The 20,646-nt window shown below is 38.7% G+C and overlaps 1 protein-coding gene and 1 pseudogene across 2 annotated transcripts in view; both read right to left on the minus strand.

Moving 5' to 3' along the window:
* The window catches only part of LOC309843217 (uncharacterized protein C1orf87), a gene marked incomplete at both ends in the record, with an annotated part of 87,809 nt that overhangs the window by 63,742 nt on the left and 3,421 nt on the right, over positions 1-20,646 (minus strand). The window contains 2 exon segments of the mRNA XM_082688559.1: positions 3,527-3,738; positions 3,741-3,763. Coding sequence (XP_082544685.1) covers positions 3,527-3,738; positions 3,741-3,763 — 235 coding nt within the window.
* Positions 8,761-20,646, minus strand: part of LOC309842478 (SWI/SNF-related matrix-associated actin-dependent regulator of chromatin subfamily E member 1 pseudogene) — a 12,987-nt pseudogene continuing 1,101 nt past the window's right edge. Inside the window, exon 2 of the transcript in view lies at positions 8,761-8,882. The product of the transcript in view is annotated as an SWI/SNF-related matrix-associated actin-dependent regulator of chromatin subfamily E member 1 pseudogene (transcript). The remainder of the gene's footprint in view (positions 8,883-20,646) is intronic.

Here is a 20,646-nt window from a genome sequence, read left to right on the forward strand (position 1 = left end):
ACTGTGCAGAACAAACAAGATAAAACACACAAGTGCTTTGAAAAGAACACATAACCCATCAACTACGATAATTATTAAAATTTAAGCACTAACACTTTCATTTTCATGCTGCCAGATGCAAAAAACACACTCTAATTTTATTTTTGAAACCGTGCTACAGAGTTTGTAGCTAGTCACACATTCTTTTTTATTTTCTGAGAGCAGGCTGAGCTGATTCTTTTGAGAAATAATACAAATGGTATTTGTGTTTTCAAAGACACATAAGGTACAGAATTTGGAGTAAAAATATTGTAGGGCTACTGTTGAGACGAGTCAGGTACTTGACTCGTGAGACCTCAAACTGATCATTTAAGCTCTCTGGGCTCCCCCTTCTTCATTTCTGAAGTGAAGGTTTGTACTTGTTGATTTCTAAAATATCTTGCTGTTCTCAGACACGTGAAATCATGGGTTCTCATAGCATTTTCAGCTTTACTTACCTCCTACTAACTAATGATGATCTTCAAATTTGATCTGTAATTTAGAAAAGAGTTTCACACTTGCCTGTCCTCACCCACGTTAGCTCAGTCTTTATCAGCAACTTTTCTTTTGGAACAAATTCAGGCAGTCCAGATTGCCTGTTACATCCCAGGCAGGAAGGCTTATTTTCATCTATGTGTGAGGGAGAAGGATCTAGAAGGAGTTCTGATTGGTTTGCTTCTTTCACTGCAGCAGAATTCCATTTACCACTTAGTCAAGGTGGTAATGAGGGTCTCCATACCAGGCAACTGTGGCTGCCATCTGGCAGGCCAGCACCACACACTCGGCAGACAGAACCAATTAGTCAGGCCCCACACCTCCCAGGAGGTCTTGCTGTATTTGGTGGCTGGGTGTCAGCTCTGCTGAGTCTTCCACAAGAAACCTCATCAAGTTGTAGAAGGGGAGGGGCAAATCATCTCCCTCTGGCAGGACAGAGCTAGCAAAGAATCCAGATCTTGGAGGTCCAAGGACAGCTTCCTCAAAGAACATTCTGCCCATGATAATGGCAAATGCAGAATGTACCAGAAATGGGCAGCTTGATGTGGTAGAGGGAGTATCAAGAAAGAAATTTCTGGGACGCCTGGGTGGCTCAGTTGGTTAAGCAGCTGCCTTCGGCTCGGGTCATGATCCCAGGGTCCTGGGATCGAGTCCCACATCGGGCTCCTTGCTCGGCAGGGAGCCTGCTTCTCCCTCTGCCTCTGCCTGCCTCTTTGTCTGCCTGTGCTCACTCGCTCTCTCTCCCTCTCTCTCTGGCAAATAAATAAATAAAATCTTTAAAAAAATTTCTTAAAAAAAAAAAAGAAAGAAATTTCTGTTTGTAAGAGGAAAACTATAAATGACTTCAATGCCCACCATTAAGGGATTAGTCAAATGAGCCATGTTATAGCCATACAACGGAATGAATACAGTTGGTGATTAAGGATTTAGGATTTGGTCTTTGGTTATGGCTCTGCCACTTCTCAGCCTTTTGACCTGGGCAAGGTGCTTGACCTTGTTTTTTATTTGTGTCATCTATGAACTGAAGACAATAAGAGTTCTTACTTCTTTGGGTGCTTGGGAGTAGTAAGTTAGTCAACACATGTAAAGAACTTAGAATGGTGCCCGGCACATAGTAAATGCTATTTAATGTTCACTCTGAGTATGATTCTCATAGCCTTTCCAGATGATGCTTCGTATGAATTTTTTGAAGCCAGGATGAAATTTCTTAACATGAAATGAATCAAGCAGGCTAATGAAGTCTATATACAAAATTATTCTATATCTATGCATAGAGAAAAGGAGAGAAAGAAATATTATTATTATTTTTTCTTTCATTGAGTTTTCTTTTCTTCTTATTTATATTCTCCATCTGCCAAAATTGTACATGAGTATGCAATACTTAATAGTAAAAAAGATGATTTTTTAAAAAAGGAAGAAAGGACTAGAGAAGAAAACCTGGATAAACATCTTATCTCTACACTTAAGAGTGACTTCAACTTTTCTAAGCCTTGGTTTTATCATCTATACTATAGTGATACAAAAAACACCGGTTTCTACTGCAAAGGATTAATTCCAAGGAATAAATATTAAAATTTACCTGGAAGTAATCATAAATTACTTAGGCAGTAATAAAATGTTTTATAACTATAATATTATTACCAAGGTCATCCTTAGGGAGTAACAACAAATACATTAAAGCTAGAGTCAAAATTATGTAAAAACTCAGATGTCTTTAGAAGTTCAGAATGGATCATTTTACCTCTGCCGATGTACTATGTCCTATTCCAACCAGGCCTTAAATTCAAGAACTACTTGTAAGACAGGCAAAAAAGGAGCACCTCAGTGGCTCAGTTAGTTAATCCTCTGCCTGTAACCCAGGTCATGATCCCAGGACCCTGGGATGGAGCCCAGAGTTGGGCTCCCTGTTCAATAGAGAGCCTGCTTCTCCCTCTTCCTCTGCCCACCCTCCTTCCCTTACTCATGCTCTCTCTCTCTCTCCTCCAAATAAATAAGCAAAATCTTAAAAAAAAAAAAAGTCAAAAGAATGCGTTAACTGGGGGTTTCGAAGGTTCACCTTGCAGTGTAGGCTGTGCCACTGACATTTTGGGCAAGATACTTTCATTTCTGGACCCACATTCAACTAGACCTTGCAGAGTATGGTCTGAGGTCCACTGGGGGGCCATTAACCACTTTAAATTATAAGCTTTGCAGAATTCTTAATGAGCAAAAGACCACAAATCCATAGACTTTTATTTTCTCAGATGACTAAAGACTAGCTAGTATCTGAGTGATTTAGCAAGGGCTATTAAAATTATAAACTAAAAATAGTTATGTTAGAGTTTACTGCAGACTCTAATTCAGTATTCTACTAAAATATTTGGCTGTCACTTAATGCTTGGCAGCACTGCAAAACTCCTACTCTATGTATCTGTCTAATTGCAATTTCAGCAATTTTTGGAAATGGTACTTTGTTATCAATGAATCATTAGTTTTGTTTTGATTCAGATCCAGTTTTCAATTGCTGCTATTCTTTCCTTTTAATCACAAATTACTAATCATATAGATTTATCATTATCATGTTAGTTTGTTGTGGATTGTTTGGTTGATTTTTAACAGAGTACAGAGATGTATATTTCTGTCAAGATTTTTGGCTGATAATTTTTTGATATGTAGAATGGTTGCATTGCATTTTGAAAATAAATGATCTCTTCCTGTAAAGTTAAAGCAGACAAACCTTCCCCACCCAACACACCCTGAATTTGCATGTACATTTACTCAGGTTGCTGTATGAGTATCACTGAGATGGCCATCGATAGAGTAGGTTGGCCAACTTGGTTGGTGGTCAACCAGGATGGAATATACAAAATGACCTAAAAATTTAGTTTTGGACTTAAAAGAAACAAATTCCAAGTCTATCTTAAGAAAAATATAATAATTACCAATAGAACAAGAGCCTGTGGTGTGAATCTGTTTCCAACCTAATCCTGAATTTTCCTAGTCAACTACCAAGGAAAGTTTGGGTATTTGTCACTCCTTTGCTATCCAGAAATCTGCTACTGAGTGCTCCTTTTAGGACTTTCTGGTTGTTTTCTGGTTTCTGATTGTTCTCTGGGTCCTTGCTTTCTTCCTTATCCTCTGGGTCATGATTGAATTGTTGATCAGTAGGATAAGTAGGAACTGGGGAGTCTGTGCTCATCTGCCTTGTACCACCATTCATGGATTTCTGGAGTACTGCTTGAGTTCTGCCTTCAAGTTCTCATTTTCCTTGCTGTGAAGAAACAGTTTTATTCTTTGTTAATCACAGGGCAGTCTTGCATACACTAGGCTGGCGTAAGAAACAGAAGGTATGAGTCTCGTGGTGTGAACAGTGGTAACTCAGCATGGTGGAACGAAGGAGTACACATTGATTATCTGTATGAATCATTTACTATAGAGAGACTGTGTTATCTTCTCAGAGTTTAACTCTATCCTCTTCCTCATATTCATGAAGAGAATCCAAATCCTCTCAGATCCTTAAGGTAAGTAATGGCAGTGTAAAAAATGAACCTTGCAGGTTATCACATATCTTACTGACAAATCTAATGGGTATTTTTAGGGTTGGCCACTAGAAGAAGACCTCCAGTCAAGGGGGTTTGCTAGCTGCAGTCTTGCTCCGTGTCTCTCATCCTGTGGCTTCTTTTTCTCTCAGTAGTCCTCCATTTAAGTTTAATATTAAATAGAGAAAAGAAAAGGAAAAAAGAAACTGTAGGAATGATTCAAATAGATGCAAATAAATAGCACAATTTTTAAAAGATTCAACCTTGTTTAATAACTAAAGACTCACAAATCAAAACAAGTATATAAGACATCATTTTAAATTTAGGAAACGTCTTTGGAAGTAAGAAAGTCAAATGCTAATGGCCATATAAATAGACATAATTAATATAGTGGGTGACCTGACAAAACATTTGAAGAGTCAGTCAGGAAGTTGTAATGGTTTAACCTACTAAATCAATATTTAAGATTGTTTTTTATGGGTAAAAATATAGAACAAGAAAAATTTCAAACTCTAAGTATTTAGTAATAGGTGAATATGTTGAGCATTTCATTTGTGTTCATATGATCGAATTTATAAAGCTACGAAAATAGTAATAATTTTAATGACACAAAAACATGTCCAGTTATACAAATAAGTGAAAAATATAATTATCTCAACTATGTAAGATGCATGTGCAAAAAATATATATATGTTTATGTGAGAAAAATGTGTAAAAAAAATGCCAGAAGTAAATAGTAAGTTTCTCTGGGTAGTAGAACTCAGAATATTACTATACTATCTTTAACATTATTATTCTAAGTTTTTTACATAAAATATTATTTTGAAATCAGGAAAGTCAATTTCAATATAACTATAGAAGGTATTCTATAAACTTTAGCTGTTAGTACTGATGCAATGGAAAAGATCCATTTAAAAAAAAGTATTATCTGAGCATAAAACAGTCACTCTGGTATTTACTGATTTGAAAAAGCCAAACCACAGACAATGATTTGAATGTATGTATACTTTTTATAATAATCTTCTTGGTCATGGCAGCATAGACAGAAAAAAAGTCTTAAAAAAAAAAAAAAAAAGAACTCTGAGGAACACCTATGTTTACATAGAGAAGAAGAGCCCTAAAGGAGATTTAGAAGAAATTCTCAGTAAAGTAGAGGGGAATCAGAAGCATGGGGTCTTGGACGCAAAGTACCATAGGAATGTTTCCAGAGAGAGGGCATTGTCAGCAGTATCAGAGGGTCTAAAGAAATGTGGGTTCTGAAAAACGTCCATTGAATTAAGCCTTAAGGACACTGACAAGCGTCTTGACAAAGGTGCTTCTGTGAGGTAATGGAGGTGAACCCCAGACTGAAGCGGGTTGGGGAAAGAGGGAGTCAAGAAACCAAATACCAGGATTATAATCTCTGTGAAGAAGTTTAGCTGCAAGAGAGGAGAGAGAGGGGTTGGTGACTGGAGTGCAATATGGGTTTCAAATAGGGTTTTATTGTTATATTGAAGGACTGTGGGCACTTCAACACATTAAATGCCAATGGTTAAGAATCCACTGGGCCAGAGGGAAAGAGAGGACATTATTGATGAAATATGATGAACACTGACAAAGGGAGATGGGGTATCATTGAGAGAACAGAGATAGAAATGAAATCTCAGATTGGGGGTAGTAGGGAGATAGGTGAGGCTATAGGCAAGTTTATTTGTATATCAGGTGACAGCTTGCCTTTCATCTTGTTATAGAAGATATGCTTACCTGTTGGCTCTCAAGGGGGGAGCACTAGGGAAGGAAGTCTGAACTAAGGGCAGATGGCCTGAGATAACCACTATGACGAGTGGAGAAGAGCTGATCAGAACAAGTATCCATGAAGGTTAGAGACCACAATTTTGTGGCTTCAGTGTGAGAGGATGCATGTTCTTCTCTAGGATTGCCTGGACGTCATTGTGGAGATGCAGAGAAGGAGAGAGTCAGACTCATTCCAGGCTGGGATTTGCCAGACAGGTGCAGTCAAATGATAACAGAGCAAGGTGGGAATGTGAGAACAAATAGTGTATATTTAACAAATAATTCTTGCAATGAGAGAAGACATAGAACATATGATCTCTGACCTCAAGAAATTTAATTTCATTTGGCTGTCCCAAAACAACACAAATAATAAAGTTATTAAAAAACTGGTATAAACTTTTGTGTATACTGTGTATACTGACCATTGTGTATACTGACTGGTATAAACTTTTTAAAAAAATATTTTATTTACTTATTCAACAGACAGAAATCACAGGTAGGCAGAGAGTCAGGCAGAGAGGGAGGGAGAAGTAGGCTCCCCGCTGAGCAGAGAACTGGATGCGGGATTTGATCCCAGGACCCTGAGCTCATGACCTGGGCTGAAGGCAGAGGCTTAACCCACTGAGCCACCCAGGTGCCCCACCAACTGGTATAAACTTGCTTCTAGAAGTCAGATTGATAGCTTCTATGTAGTGGTTACCTTTTTAGGGAAATAGACAGCCCAGAAGGGAGCCCTAGGGCCTTCCATGGTATCTGTACTATTCTGGTTTTTTGTTTTTTGTTTTTTTGTTTTTTTGATTTTGGTGTTTGTCACAAGGGTGTATCACTTTTGTGAAAATTCAGTGAGACTATATATATAATATGTGTGGTTTTATGTGTGTGTATATATGATAGATAGATAGATATTATATTGTTATAACATGCTTTAAGAAATTCATATAAAATTTGCATAAATATGAAACATACCTAATTAGTGTATAAATAAATGTCAAATGAATATTACAAAGAATCAGTGCTGTTTGAAGTTCATAGGAAAGAGAAATAACAGTGTAGAGGTTCCTCAAAAAATTGAAAATATAGCTACCCCACTACCCGGGAATTGCACTACTGGTTATTTACCCCAAAGATACAGATATAGTGAAAAGAAGGGCCATATTTGCCCCAATCTCCATAGCAGCAATGTTCACAATAGCCAAACTGTGGAAAGAGCCGAGATGCCCTTTAACAGACGAGTAGATAAAGAAGATGTGGTCAGTATACACAATGGAATATTACTGAGCCATCAGAAAGGATGAATACCCAACTTCTTTGCATCAACATGGATGGGGCTGGAGGAGATTATGCTAAGTGAAATAAGTCAAGCAGAGAAAGTCAATTATCATATGGTTTCACTTATTTGCGGAACATAAGGAATAACATGGAAGACATTAGGAGAAGGAAATGGAAAAATGAAGGAGGTGAAATCAGAGGAGGAGAGAGACTGTGGACTCTGAGAAACAAACTGAGGGTTTCAGAGGGGAGAGGGTGGCGGGATGGGTGAGCCTGATGATGGGCATTAAGGAGGGCATGTATTGCATGGAGCACTGGGTGTTATACGCAAACAATGAATCATGGAACACTATATCAAAAACTAATGATGACTAGTATGGTGACTAACATAATATAATACTGAATTCTAATAAAAAATAAATCCATACATAAATATGTAAGTAAATAAATAAAAGAGAAATAACTATGATTTGCAATGGTTGCAAAAATAATATTACTGAGCATTTAAATACATGACAATCCCATTATAGCCACTCAACATACACTACTAGTTCGTTAATCTTCAGATCAAGTGCTTGTATTACTTGTATTAGGTAAGTGCTTGTATTATTTTCATTTTAGGATGAAGAAATGAAGACTCAGAGAGTTTATGTGGTTTGTCCAATGTACATGGCTTTTCAGAATTTGAACCAGAATTTAAACCTAAGTTGGCCTGACTGCACCGAGATGCCCACATAGTGGTAGTAGGGTCCAGAGAGAATCCATGGATGTTTATATTATATGAGGAGCAGAAGGGAGAGGAGGAGGAAGTGCAAATTTAAAAGCAAAGATGGGTTTGGGGCTGAGAGTTAACTCCTCAGGCTGAAGGCGATCAACTTTGCTTTAATCACCTTGGAATCCTTTTGTGCACAGTCTCAGGATAGAATTGCCCAAGAAACATGAAATGTATCTGCCTGCCTTTTAAAACAGTCACAGGAGATGTAAAACCAAAAATAACCTGTTAAATCTGTTCAAAGTAAAAGCTGGTTTAAAAAAACAAAAATCAAAAAACAAAATACAACATACATAGCACTTTAAAATTATCATGAAATGCCTCCCCAACTGAGAAATGGCATGTGCCTGTTAGCACAAACAATGTGTCAATATGCGTTGGTTGTTATGCTTTTCACACACTCCTAGCTCTTTCTTCTAGACTTGTGTACTATCTACCTGAGGTACTGGAAATAGGAGTTTGCCATTTCAGAAGAAAGAAAAAAAAAATGCCACCAACACTCTCTTGGAAGCAAGGCAGAACTAGCTTCTTCATAGGGACTTCTGACCTCAGCTGCTGCACTTCGGGATGCTGTGAAGAGTTTAGTGTCATCCCAGAACTACAGCAATTAGAGAGGATTACTGTATTGCTGGATGATAAATAAATGAGGCGAAAACTGTTCTGTTGTCTCCTGTCACACTGGGCTCTTCCTGCAAACCAGCCCTACAGTGCCACCCTCTACCACAGCTCAGAGGCTCAGGGTTAGAAAGAAACATTGCAAGGGCGTCTGGTAGCATCGTCTGCCCGAAGGCCCACCTCCCCTGTGACTCCAACTCACCAGATCTCACATTTGATTTGGATTACACCCCTGCCGAGAACATCAAATCTCAAATGGAGGACCCGGGGGGCTCAGCAAAAAGGTCACCAGATGCCATCTTAAAGGTCTGCCAGCCTTGGCAGCGACTCAGTGCCACCGATTTCCAACTGTGCGCCATCTAACAGGCCTCCAACCCTCTGGAGAAGACAGTCCTGAGCGTGCCAACACAGTGAATGGGGATCTAATTTCAGTAAATGAAAGCATGTTCTTATTTGGAAGTAATAGCAGATAATCAACACAACCAGACTTTCCTTTTTGAAAAAGACAACAACCAAATAAAAATATAAAATGGGACTGGGGAGGGGAGCGCAGCTGAAAATCTCACCAAACTCCATGGGGAAGCTGAAATGTGAAGTCTGTGTTAATGTAGCAAATGTTATTGTGATGAAGTGTGAGGCTTTTATTTTCCCCTTCTTCTCCCTTCTTCTTCTTCTTCTTCTTTTAATTCCAGAGAGCCATACCATATATTATTATCATAGAAATTTAGTCTTCAGAAAGATTTTTAAAGTACTTTAACTCCCAAACCTATACCAGAATCATCTCTTCATCAATGAACTATATGAGCTAACATTCTAAGTGCTTTTCTGTGTCAGATACCACATATAAATTTACATAAATTCTTTCATGTTATCCTAATAATACTGAAAAGTAGATATTACTATATTCTGCCGATGATAAAATGGACGGTCAGAGAGGTTAAGTACATTACTCAAGGCCACCTTGCAAGTAGAGATCTTGGATTCACAGCTAGATCTGTGTGGATCTAAAGCATATGCCCCTTCCTCCGCATTACTCCTCAATTTTATACCCATAATATACAGACTGTCTGTTTTAAACAATAGGATTTTTATCCTCTTTTAGTGTTAATAAAGAAAACATATATAAAGCCATCTAGTCTATCTTCCCAGCTAGACTTAAAGTCCCCTTCTGGAACACTTTAGTGGCTGACATTCAACTTTGGTTTGTAAACTTCCCAGGCGCAAGGAATTCATTATGTTCCCAAAGATATTTACAGTGTATCTCATTTCTTTCCTTAAAACACTGAGCCAAATTCTGAAATCAATGAAAATAACCAAAGTATACTTTTTCAGGGAAGAATAAAATAAAAGGGTTATTTTATACACAGAATTAGCAACCCATCCAATCAACAATTGTTCTTTGGTCGGAAGTACTTTTAGCTCATAGAAAGTGATACCCCAGCACACCTACTCCCTTGCGTCCTTCTTTCTTCACTTAATCACGCAGTTCTACAGCATTAGACATATATTTACACCATGGGTATTTCCTTCTATCTGACTTGTCCTTCAGCGGTGCATTACTACTTTATTGGTCAATGTTGTATTGGCATCCAATGGACTATTTTGTCTTCAAGTTTATGAAAAAATAGTGTGATACCTGAAAAAAAATAGAGGATGTAAAAAGATCATAGAGGAATTTCAAACCAAATATGCTTAAAGAGGATGGAAATATTTCTATGAAGGTGTTGGCCAAGGGGAAAAGTCTAGAAAGCAGGCAAAAACATTGGTGTGGGGTCTTGAGGGACTGCAATCTCAGAGACACAGGGTTGACCAAAACTGAAAGTGTGCTTCAAATTGCAAGTGGAAAGTGCAAGCTTAAAAAGGCAAAAGCCACGAGATTATATAGCTTGTTTTGAAGGAATTATGATCGGTGCTGACAGAGTTAAACTAATAGACAGTGGCTATTTAGTTGATAGATATTACATTGTATGGTTTTAGTCCAAAGGTGAAAGATGTGTCTCAAGAGGTGGTGGAGATGCAATTGTCAAGTTGCAAATGACAAAAGTCAAAAGTCCAAAAATTGAAACAGGAGACAGTGCACAGGCCTTGCTTCCTCAATATTCTCCCCTCCGTGAATGATTCTCTTAGAAATGCTTACTTCACTTTGGAATCTTCTTTCATCAAGGAACTGACATATAAAATGTAGTTGAAAGAGGAAATGAGAGGTAGAAAAATACTCCAGATTGGATGAAGAGCTTGGACTTGGAGAAAGTGACAGTGATTTCTAACCTTTGAACCTCAGACCACCCGAGGGGGTCATAATCATGCAGGGTGCTGGATAATAAAACACAAACTTGGATAACACCAAACTCACTGAGTTGGAATTTCTGAAAACAGGACAAGAAAATGTGTATTCTTAGCAAACATGTCAAATGATTCCTGTGTACACTACAGTTTGAGAAAGAACAGCATAGAGAAAGAAAAAGAAATCTTTTCCATAATTGTGCAAAATTTGCCCATAATTACAATCACTATTAGTATAGAAGTTGAGGACATGGACTATCTGTCTCATGGACCTGATTCTGAATCCTAGCTCCAAATGTCATTTCACTTTGGCAATTTATTTCACATCTCTAATTTTTAATTTCTCCTCTGTGATGTTAGAAAAATAATTCTTATCAAAATATGATATATAAAATATTTAGCACAGAGCCTCTCTCAGCCTTTGACAAATGATAATTTTATGTTAGTCATAAAGTAGAGTGCTGTCTCCTTTTAAACACCTCCTGCATCACCTGAGTTCAAAAGGAGTGCTCTTTCATTTGGAATATTGGAACTTTCACTACATCTGTATCTTTGGGGTAAATACCCAGTAGTGCAATTGCAGGGTCACAGGGAAGTTCTATTTTTAATTTCTTGAGGAATCTCCACACTATTCTCCAAAGAGGCTGCACCAACTTGCATTCCCACCAACAGTGGAAGAGGGTTCCCCTTTCTCCACATCCCCTCCAACACATGTTGTTTCCTGTCTTGTTAATTTTGGCCATTCTAACTGGTGTAAGGTGATATCTCAATGTAGTTTTAATTTGAATCTCCCTGATGGCTAGTGATGATGAACGTTTTTCCATGTGTCTGATAGCCATTTGTATGTCTTCATTGGAAAAGTCTCTGTTCATATCTTCTGCCCATTTTTTGATATGCTTGTCTGTTTTGTGTGTGTTGAGTTTGAGGAGTTCATTATAGATGCTGGATATCAACCCTTTGTCCGTACTGTCATTTGCAAATATCTTCTCCCATTCCGTGGGTTGCCTCTTTGTTTTGTTGACTGTTTTCTTTGCTGTGCAGAAGCTTTTGATTTTGATGAAGTCCCAAAAATTTATTTTTGCTTTTGTTTCCTTTGCTTTTGGAGGCATATCTTGAAAGAAGTTGCTGTGGCTGATATCGAAGAGATTACTGCCTATGTTCTCCTCTAGGATTCTGATGGATTCCTGTCTCACGTTGAGGTCTTTTATCCATTTTGAGTTTATCTTTGTGTACGGTGTAAGAGAATGGTCGAGTTTCATTCTTCTACATATAGCTGCCCAGTTTTCCCAGCACCATTTATTGAAGAGACTGTCTTTTTTCCACTGTATATTTTTTCCTGCTTTGTTGAAGATTATCTGACCATAGAGTTGAGGGTCCATATCTGGGTTCTCTACTCTGTTCCACTATGTGTCTGTTTTTATGCCAGTACCATGCCGTCTTGGTGATTACAGCTTTGTAGTAAAGCTTGAAATCAAGTAGCGTGATAGCCTCCATTTTATTTTTGTTTTTCAACATTTCCTTAGTGATTCAGGGTCCCTTCTGATTCCATACAAATTTTGGGGTTATTTGCTCCAGCTCTTTGAAGAATACTGGTGGAATTTTGATCGGAATGGCATTAAAAGTATAGATTGCTCTAGGCAGTATAGACATTTTAACAATGTTTATTCTTTCGATCCAAGAGCATGGAAGGGTATTCCATCTTTTTGGGTCTTCTTCAATTTCTTTCATGAGTGTTCTGTAGTTCCTCGAATATAGATCCTTTCCCTCTTTGGTTAGGTTTATTCCCAGGTATCTTATGGTTCTTGGTGCTATAGTAAATGGAATCCATTCTCTAATTTCCCTTTCTGTATTTTCATTGTAAGTGTATAAGAAAGCCACTGGAATCTTGGAACTTTCTTTATTGATAGGCAAAACTAAAGTTCAGAAGATCAAAGTTTTGTAGTACATAAGAACTGAGGAAAATTTATTTAAATAGATAAAAAGAGATGATGTAACCAAACTGACCACCTTGTATTTTACGAGTAACTGTGAATAGGAGTTCTAGAAGTCACTCTCTTTAAAAACCAACGCAGGTTAATCAGTATCAAAACCTGCTCTCATTAAGCACAATTCTTCAGAATCTGTTTCCTTCATTTTACAGGAAAAAAACAAAAACAAAAACAAAAAAAACCAAACATCATCTCATCATGATGTCCTCAGGTGGCTTATACCCAAGAGTTTTGCAGACTGTGCTGCCTTTAAATCTTTGAGCCAGTCTTTATCAGCTTGAAATTTAATGTCCTTTGCACAGCAGTCTAGCCTGTTCTGCTTTTGCAACTCTAAGCAAAGTGATTGTGCAACTGGCTTACCTTTCCCCCAATTATCTCAGTGCTTTAAGGTACAATTTCTGAGCCAGGACTTCTGTCCATATTGTGAGAGGATGTAGCACAAACAGTTCTTTCCCTAAACTACCCTCTGGATACATCCACATGGTCTATGGGAATGGGGAGTAATAATTATTGCTATTTTACTTTGTTTAATTAGGTTGGACTAGGGGTATCGGGATATTATTGAATTAAAAAGCATGCTATAAGGAAAGAGGAAAGAGATGAATAGATGAAGCACAGAATTTTTAGGGCAGGGAAAATACTTTGTATGCTACTATAATGATGGATACTTACTCCTATACATTTGCCCCAAACCTAAGCATGAAGGACCCCAGGAATGAACCCTAATGTAAACTATAGACTTCAGGGGATCATGCTGTGTCAATGTGAGTTCTTCAAAGGTAACAAATATATCACTTCAGTGGGGGCTGCAGATAATCGAGGAGATGATGCAAAAATCCAGACAAAGGGTGTATGTGGTATCTCTGTACCTTCCTCTCAAGTTTGCTGTGGAACTAAAACTGCTCTAAAAAAATTAAGTTCTAAAAAAAGTGTACTATGTAAATATCAATCTGTGATTTCTCAAAATTATAAGTGGTTAAATTAAATGTGGCAAGGTGTTACATTATTTCATTATAGAAAATTTCTACCTAGACACACAAGATCTTGTTTTGTTTTGCTTTTAAACCAAACTAGAATTATACCATTTTATAATCTTTTAAAAGAATTTCCAGTCAACCATATAATGCCGATATCCTTACACATCAATACTTAGTCTCTGTGAGAACATTCTATATGTGTAACTAGTGTTTCATTGCATGCAGATACAAGAGTTAATTTAACTAGTCCTATTTTGTTGAACATTTACTGTTGCCCCAATGTTTACTCATTTAAATATTGCTTCCCTGTTGGACATGTTCCTTTGTGTTAGCTCCCTGCAGTCTTCCTTACCCCAGAAAGTTGATCTGTGTGGACTAAAGATCTCCTCTCATGCCTTCTGGTTCTGGCTGGTTTTGGCCAATGTGTAGCCCTGGCAGAAGATGGCTCTGTTGTGCAACATTGCCTTAAACATCTTGTGTTTCTTGCTCAAAGGTCACTACATTTCTCTAAGCAGCCTGAGCTACAGAGGGTCCCTCTACAGAGTGTCCCTTCTCGACAACATTGCAGGGGGCTGTCCAACTTTGCCTCTGCTGGTCCACAGTTCCTGCTATATTCGTGCATTTCTCTTACTCTTATAAACAAACTCTTTCTGAATCATCCTCCTCTGAATTAGGTCATCTATTTCCTACTAGCGGATTTGTACATTATTATGTAAATTTTTGAAACCAAACCATATATCCATCTATAATTGTTTCTACAGAAGTGGTTCATGGATAGAGCTGTTTTATGCCATAGTACATACACTTATTTAAGGATTTTATTTAAATTCTAGTTAGTTAACATATAGTGTGATATCGGTTTCAGTAGGATTTAGCGATTCATCACTTTAGGTACAACTCCCAGTGTTCATCACAAACTACATGTACTTTTAAGGCTTTTAATAAATATACTTAAAAGCTGATAGCGGTATGCCTGGGTGGCTCAGTGGGTTAAGCCTCTGCCTTCGGCTCAGGTCATGATCTTGGGGTCCTGGGATTGAGCCCCACATTGGGCTCTGCTCAGTGGGGAGCCAACTTCCCCTCTCTCTCTTCCCGCTCTCTCTTCCTCTCTCTCTCTGCCCGTCTCCCTGCCTACTTGTGATCCCTCTCTCTCTGTCAAATAAATAAATAAAAATCTTAAAAAAAAAAAGCCAATGGCATACGAGTACTTTTTTCCTAAATTCTCGTCAACCCTGGATATCTCCACTACAAAAATATTTCTGATTTTATTGGTAAAAATAATGTCTAGTTGCTGTTTAATTTTTTATTTAGTCTGAGATTGAATCTCCCCCACCCCATCACACACACGTATCTAGTGTTCATTTTTATTTCTTATTTTGTGAATTGCCCACATAGATCTGTCACTTTGTGAAATTGGGCTGCTCTTCCTTTTCCTACTGATTTGCAGGAGTACCTCACACATTTAAGAGGATTAGTTTTTCCCTGTCATAATCTTGTAAATAGTATTTTGTTTTTCCTGTTTACTTTTTATTCTATTTTTTAAAATATAGGATTTCAAATGGTAAAATTACAACTTTTATTTCATAGTCTCAATAGTTAGGATTAATGGGGGCCTATTTTTTTTTTTTACAACACTGATTTGGCATTCATTTACGTACTGCCATATACTCTTATTGTAAGTTTCATGCCTATGTCTTGCAACCCTTTGTAGGAGATTATAAAGAAACAGCTTTCTGCAGTAAAAAGGCATGAGACATATGATTTTAACATAATACTCCATCACTGTGGACTTGTGAAAATGGATATAATAGTATGTGCCCTGATGTTTCTCTGTTTTAAGGAAAGATTAAGTTCATGGATATTAAAGTATGTAGATTATATAGCAAGAAAAGCAATAAAAAAGATAAGGCATTATGATCAGTTATTTCTTTTCAAAAAAGAATAAATCACAAATGTTTATCCAGGTTTTTTTTTTAATTTTTTATTTATTTATTTATTTGACAGACAGAGATCACAAGTAGGCAGAGAGGCAGGCAGAGAGAGAGGAGGAAGCAGGCTCCCTGCTGAGCAGAGAGCCCGACACGGGGCTCGATCCCAGGACCCTGGGATCATGACCTGAGCCAAAGGCAGAGGCTTTAACCCACTGAGCCACCCAGGCGCCCCTGTTTATCCAGGTTTTACATAGAGGTTATAATTGGTCATTGCTACAATCTCCTGCATAGATTACCATCATGACTCCCTAAATGATCTCTCTCTCTTTACTCATGTCTCTTCCAACTTGTCCTCCACACAGCAGCCAGAACTATTCTTTATGGTGCTCCCAATTTCCCAATGGCTTCCCACTCTACATAGAACAAATTCTAAGTTCCTACCATGGTCCACATAGCCCGTGACCTGAGTCCTGCTGGCCTCTCTGACCTCATTCCCTACCCGCTCCCGCTTTGTGCACTCGGCTGTACCAACACTAGCTTCCTTGCTCCTTCTTAAATGTCACAAAGGCTTTCTATTCACTGTTCCCTTTGCCCACAATGCTCTTTCTCCAGAGATCTTCATGGTTTACTTTCTACCAGGATCATGGTGAACACCTGTGGTGTCACTTGGGACAGGGTGAACCTCCAGGGCAGGATAGTGGTGGCTACATGGGTGCCCTGATCTCTGAGTACTGTGCTTCTGGAAAACCACACAGTCTTACTTTTTATGAAGTGAGCATAAGGCAGCCTTGTACAAAAAAATCTGTTTGGGCTCCAGGTGGTCAATTTAGGTGCTGTTTGTAGCAGGTGCTGTGTACAGCAGTTGCTAGGAAAGCCAGATGTCTAGTATTTAAAGAACTTGGGGCTATGGGAAGTTGCAGCTTCTTCTTATGAGACAGGAGCAGAAAGAAGAAACTAGAACTGCTAGTTATATGGGAAGTTGGAATCTGGTGAACCATACCCACCTGGATAAATTAGGGCCAATCTTAGCCAGCTCACTGCTAACTAATAACTTGCTCAGAGGCCTTCTGGGAACACCTTTTGTGACTCAACATCCCTTTATGATCCTCCTCTATTTTTCTTCATGGCACTATGCTCAGTTAAACAGTCATTATTCATATGTCTGCTATGTTCTCTCCCATCATTAGAAGTTTAGGTTTTAGAAGTTTAGGTATATCATTTAGAAGTTTAGGTATACTGCTGTATTCCTAAGGCTTGGCACTCAGTAGGTGCTCAATTAATGCTTTTGGAAGGAATGATGATGGAATTCCATATATGCATTAATTTATAAAACTGTTAACATTAGTGCTTTTAAAAAGTTCAAGAAAGGGAAACAATAATGTATTAATATGAGGGGCTTTGAGGGACCAAAAAATGACAGGCTCCAGGATAGTCATGTGGGAAAATACCAAAATTTTATATTTCTAGGCTATCAATATCAACACATATTATTACGAGTATTTGCTACCCTTTCCTATAAAAATTTGCAACCCACTTCCCCTGTACATGACAATACTATACCAACAGCAGTGTAACTAGAACGAAGTGCTTTGGGTCATTGAGTCTTGGCACTGGAAGGAACTAGAGAAGCCAGCTTTATTCACTGGAAGCATCTCTACTCACAGGAATTTCTTGAAATGGATCCAATTCCTTTTTTATTTAGCAACTCAATCCCCAGATTCTGTAAATGTTCCCCTATGCCACATTTTATACCCTGGATCTTCTATCATGGTATACCTTTAGCATCCACACTTCTAGTGTGGCAGGGTCCCTCCTAAATTATGACATGCATGCAAATGGAGGTGCAGTATTGCACAGGGGACGTATCCAATTCTGAATAATTGGGCCACCCGCATCCTTCTCTGTGGATGCTCTCGGCTCATGCTAAGCACAAACAGAAATGTAAAGGAAAAAACACTCCATTTTATCCTCTACTCTCTACGACTACCACATACAGCCAGTCACCAAATGTGTGTGGGTTTCCCCATACCAAACAATTCTTCAACACCGGCTGGGTATCCTTACAATTCAATTAAATTCTGTAGCTATCTACCTAATTTAGCACAGACCCCACAGGTTCAGGGCTCCATCCTACAAGTCTGTCCCACCCCTTTCAGACATCAGTCACAGGTCTAGACTGTTACCTGTGGTTCTGATAGACCCACTATAAAATAGGATTCTCACAACCCCACCCTGGGTTTGATGAATCTGCTAGAGCAGCTCCCAGAACTCAGAACAGTTTACTTACCAGATTACTGATTATTATAAAGGAATATAATTTAGGAATAGCCAAAAGGAAGAGATGCATAGGGCAAGGTATGTGGGAAGGGGTGTGGAGCATCTATGGCCCCTCCGGGCACACCACCCTCTCAGCACATAGATGTGTTCAGCAATCTGGAAACTCTCTGAACCTCATACAGTTGAGATTTTTAGGGAGGCTTCATCATGTAGTTATGCTTAATCATTAACTCAATCTCCAGCCCCTCTCCCCTTTCCAGAGGGTAGAGGGTAGAGCTGAAAGTTCTAAGTTGGTAATCGTGGCTTGGTCTTTCTGGTGACCAGCCTCCAGACTTAACTCTCCAGAGCTCTCCATCCTCAGGGGAGTAGAGACAGGAAATTCCAAGGTATTTAGGGGCTTTGTGTCAGGAACCAGGGTTAAAGACCAAATATTAGGACAAAAGATGCACCTGGTGCTCTTATCTCTTGGGAAACTGCAAGGGTTCTAAGAGCTCCATGCCAGGAATTGGAAACAGAGACCGACAGATAGATTTTCTAGTCTTTTGCAGCAAGTGAAACCCAAACTTTTATTCCATATGATCATTTACATGCACTCTTACCTGAGGACAGACTTTGCGTATATCTCCGTTGATTTCATTTTTTTTTTTCCTTTGGTTTTAGCTCATTTTCCTGCCAAGGCTTTTCAGCATTCCTCTAAGTAAACCTACATGTTTACTGAAGTGGTTTCAGTTATGGATTAAAAATGACTAAAAACAGGGCCCCACACCAATCCTCTCAGCTTCTCCGCCTCTAACACAGAATGTTGACATCAATTGTTCAGTCACCACCGTGTTAGCATAATCTGGTTTTAGTCAACGTGTTGCCAACCTTAGTGTCCATCACTTTTGTTTTTGTTTTCACAACGAATATATTTAATTCTTTGGCCTGCAGTTTTGCCAGGGATTGCCCACGAGCTTCTAGTTTTGTGGTTTTATTACCTACTTTTATCTCCTTTTAGAAAATGGGAATATTTGTCTCCTTTCAGTTGGTATTATCTTGCTTTCCATGAGCTATCATCAAAGATGACTCCTCAGGGTCCCCTGGTAACATCTGCATGCAACTTTAGCAACCTGGGCCTTTATACTTGGATTGAAAGCAACTATGTATTGTCTTTCTAGATCTTTATTTTTCTTGGCATCCATCGTGCTCTAGTTCATTTATTATGCTCTCAATATGTATCAGATTTTGTACTCAGTGCTGGGGTGCAGTTGTGCACACGGGATTTACAGTTTAATGGAGGAACCAGAAATGCATAGGAAATTGTCACAGAGTATAACAGTCCCTTAACAGTGCTGTGGAAACCTATGGGGGAGAGGGAGGGGTAAATCTGTGCCTAGAGGTGGTGGCATCTCATTAGATCTGTGTTTTAGGAAGATGATGCTGGCCATAGTTGAGAAGTGGGCGTCTCAAATTGGAATGTTACACAGGAGTCACTTGGGAATTAACAAAAATGCAGATTGTGAATCTGCATCTAGCCAGCTCCCAGGTGAGGCTGATGCTGGTGGTCCATGGGTTACCCTCTAGGGAGCACGCCTTTATAAAGTAGATTAGAGAAAGAGAGAAAGAGCAGGTTGGAAGTCTGGTGGAGTTATCTGAGAGGCAATTGATGGTCGTGAATCTCAGGTACACTTGTTTCACTCTTTATAACCTGGAGATTGATCTCCTTTGTAAAGAACTTGACTACTAAATGGGTATTGAGTATTTTCCTTTCATCTGTCAATAACTGTACAGGCTAAATTAAGAAAAGAGGAAAGGAGCTCGACTCCAGTCTTAGTTCTTAGTAACTGGCCTCCCTTTAAGCCCAATAGATTTCACAGTTGTTCCATCTGTAAAATGGGAGATTAGTTGTTATGGGCTAAATTGAACCCTAAAATTCATATTTTGAAGTCCTAACCCCATGGGCCTCAGAATATGACCTTATTTGGAAATAAGGTGATTGCAGATATAGTTAGTTAAATTGAGGTCATACTAGAATAGGATGGACCCCCGAACCAACTGACTGGCGTTCTTATAGAAAGGGAAATTTGCTCATAGGCACAGATACAGAGAGACTGCCATATGAATTTTAGAGTTATGCTGCCACGAGGCACAAAACTATCAGAAGAAGGGAGAGAGACCTACAAGCTCTCCTTCCTGGGCAGCTGCAGAGGGAGCACAGCTCTACCAACTCCTTGACTTCAGACTTCTCACCTGCAGAACTGTGAAGCAATACATTTCTGTGTGGTCTAAGTCACCCCATGTGTGGAGCTTTGATACAGCAGCCCTAGCAAATTAATACCCTGACTGACACCATGAAGGTCACATTCAGGTCTGCCATCCTATTCCATCCTCTCCAAATATCCTACGGGAAGTATGAACTAAATGTGGTTAGATGGGAAGATTTCCGTTTTTCATCCATTATTCATTTGTGATTTTTCTTTTTAGAGACTTTTTCCTTTTTTTTTTTTTTTTTTTTTTTTTTTTTGCTTTCACTTATGTTTCCTTTTTTTAAAAACTCAAAAAACATTTTTTTTTTCATTTAAACAAGTACTTAGAACACATCAAACAAGGCAACATTTATTCTTTCTTCTCATCTTCTGGGGTGGGGTCTGTTGGGCTCCTCCGCTGTTCCACTGTTGTTCTCTAAGCCAGTGCTACTCTCACGGGTCCCTTCCTCAGCCATACTGTTCACCCCCTCCTGCCCGCTCTCCT

Source organism: Mustela nivalis, assembly GCF_964662115.1.
Source record: "Mustela nivalis genome assembly, chromosome: 10".
In the NCBI taxonomy this organism is placed as follows: domain Eukaryota; kingdom Metazoa; phylum Chordata; class Mammalia; order Carnivora; family Mustelidae; genus Mustela; species Mustela nivalis.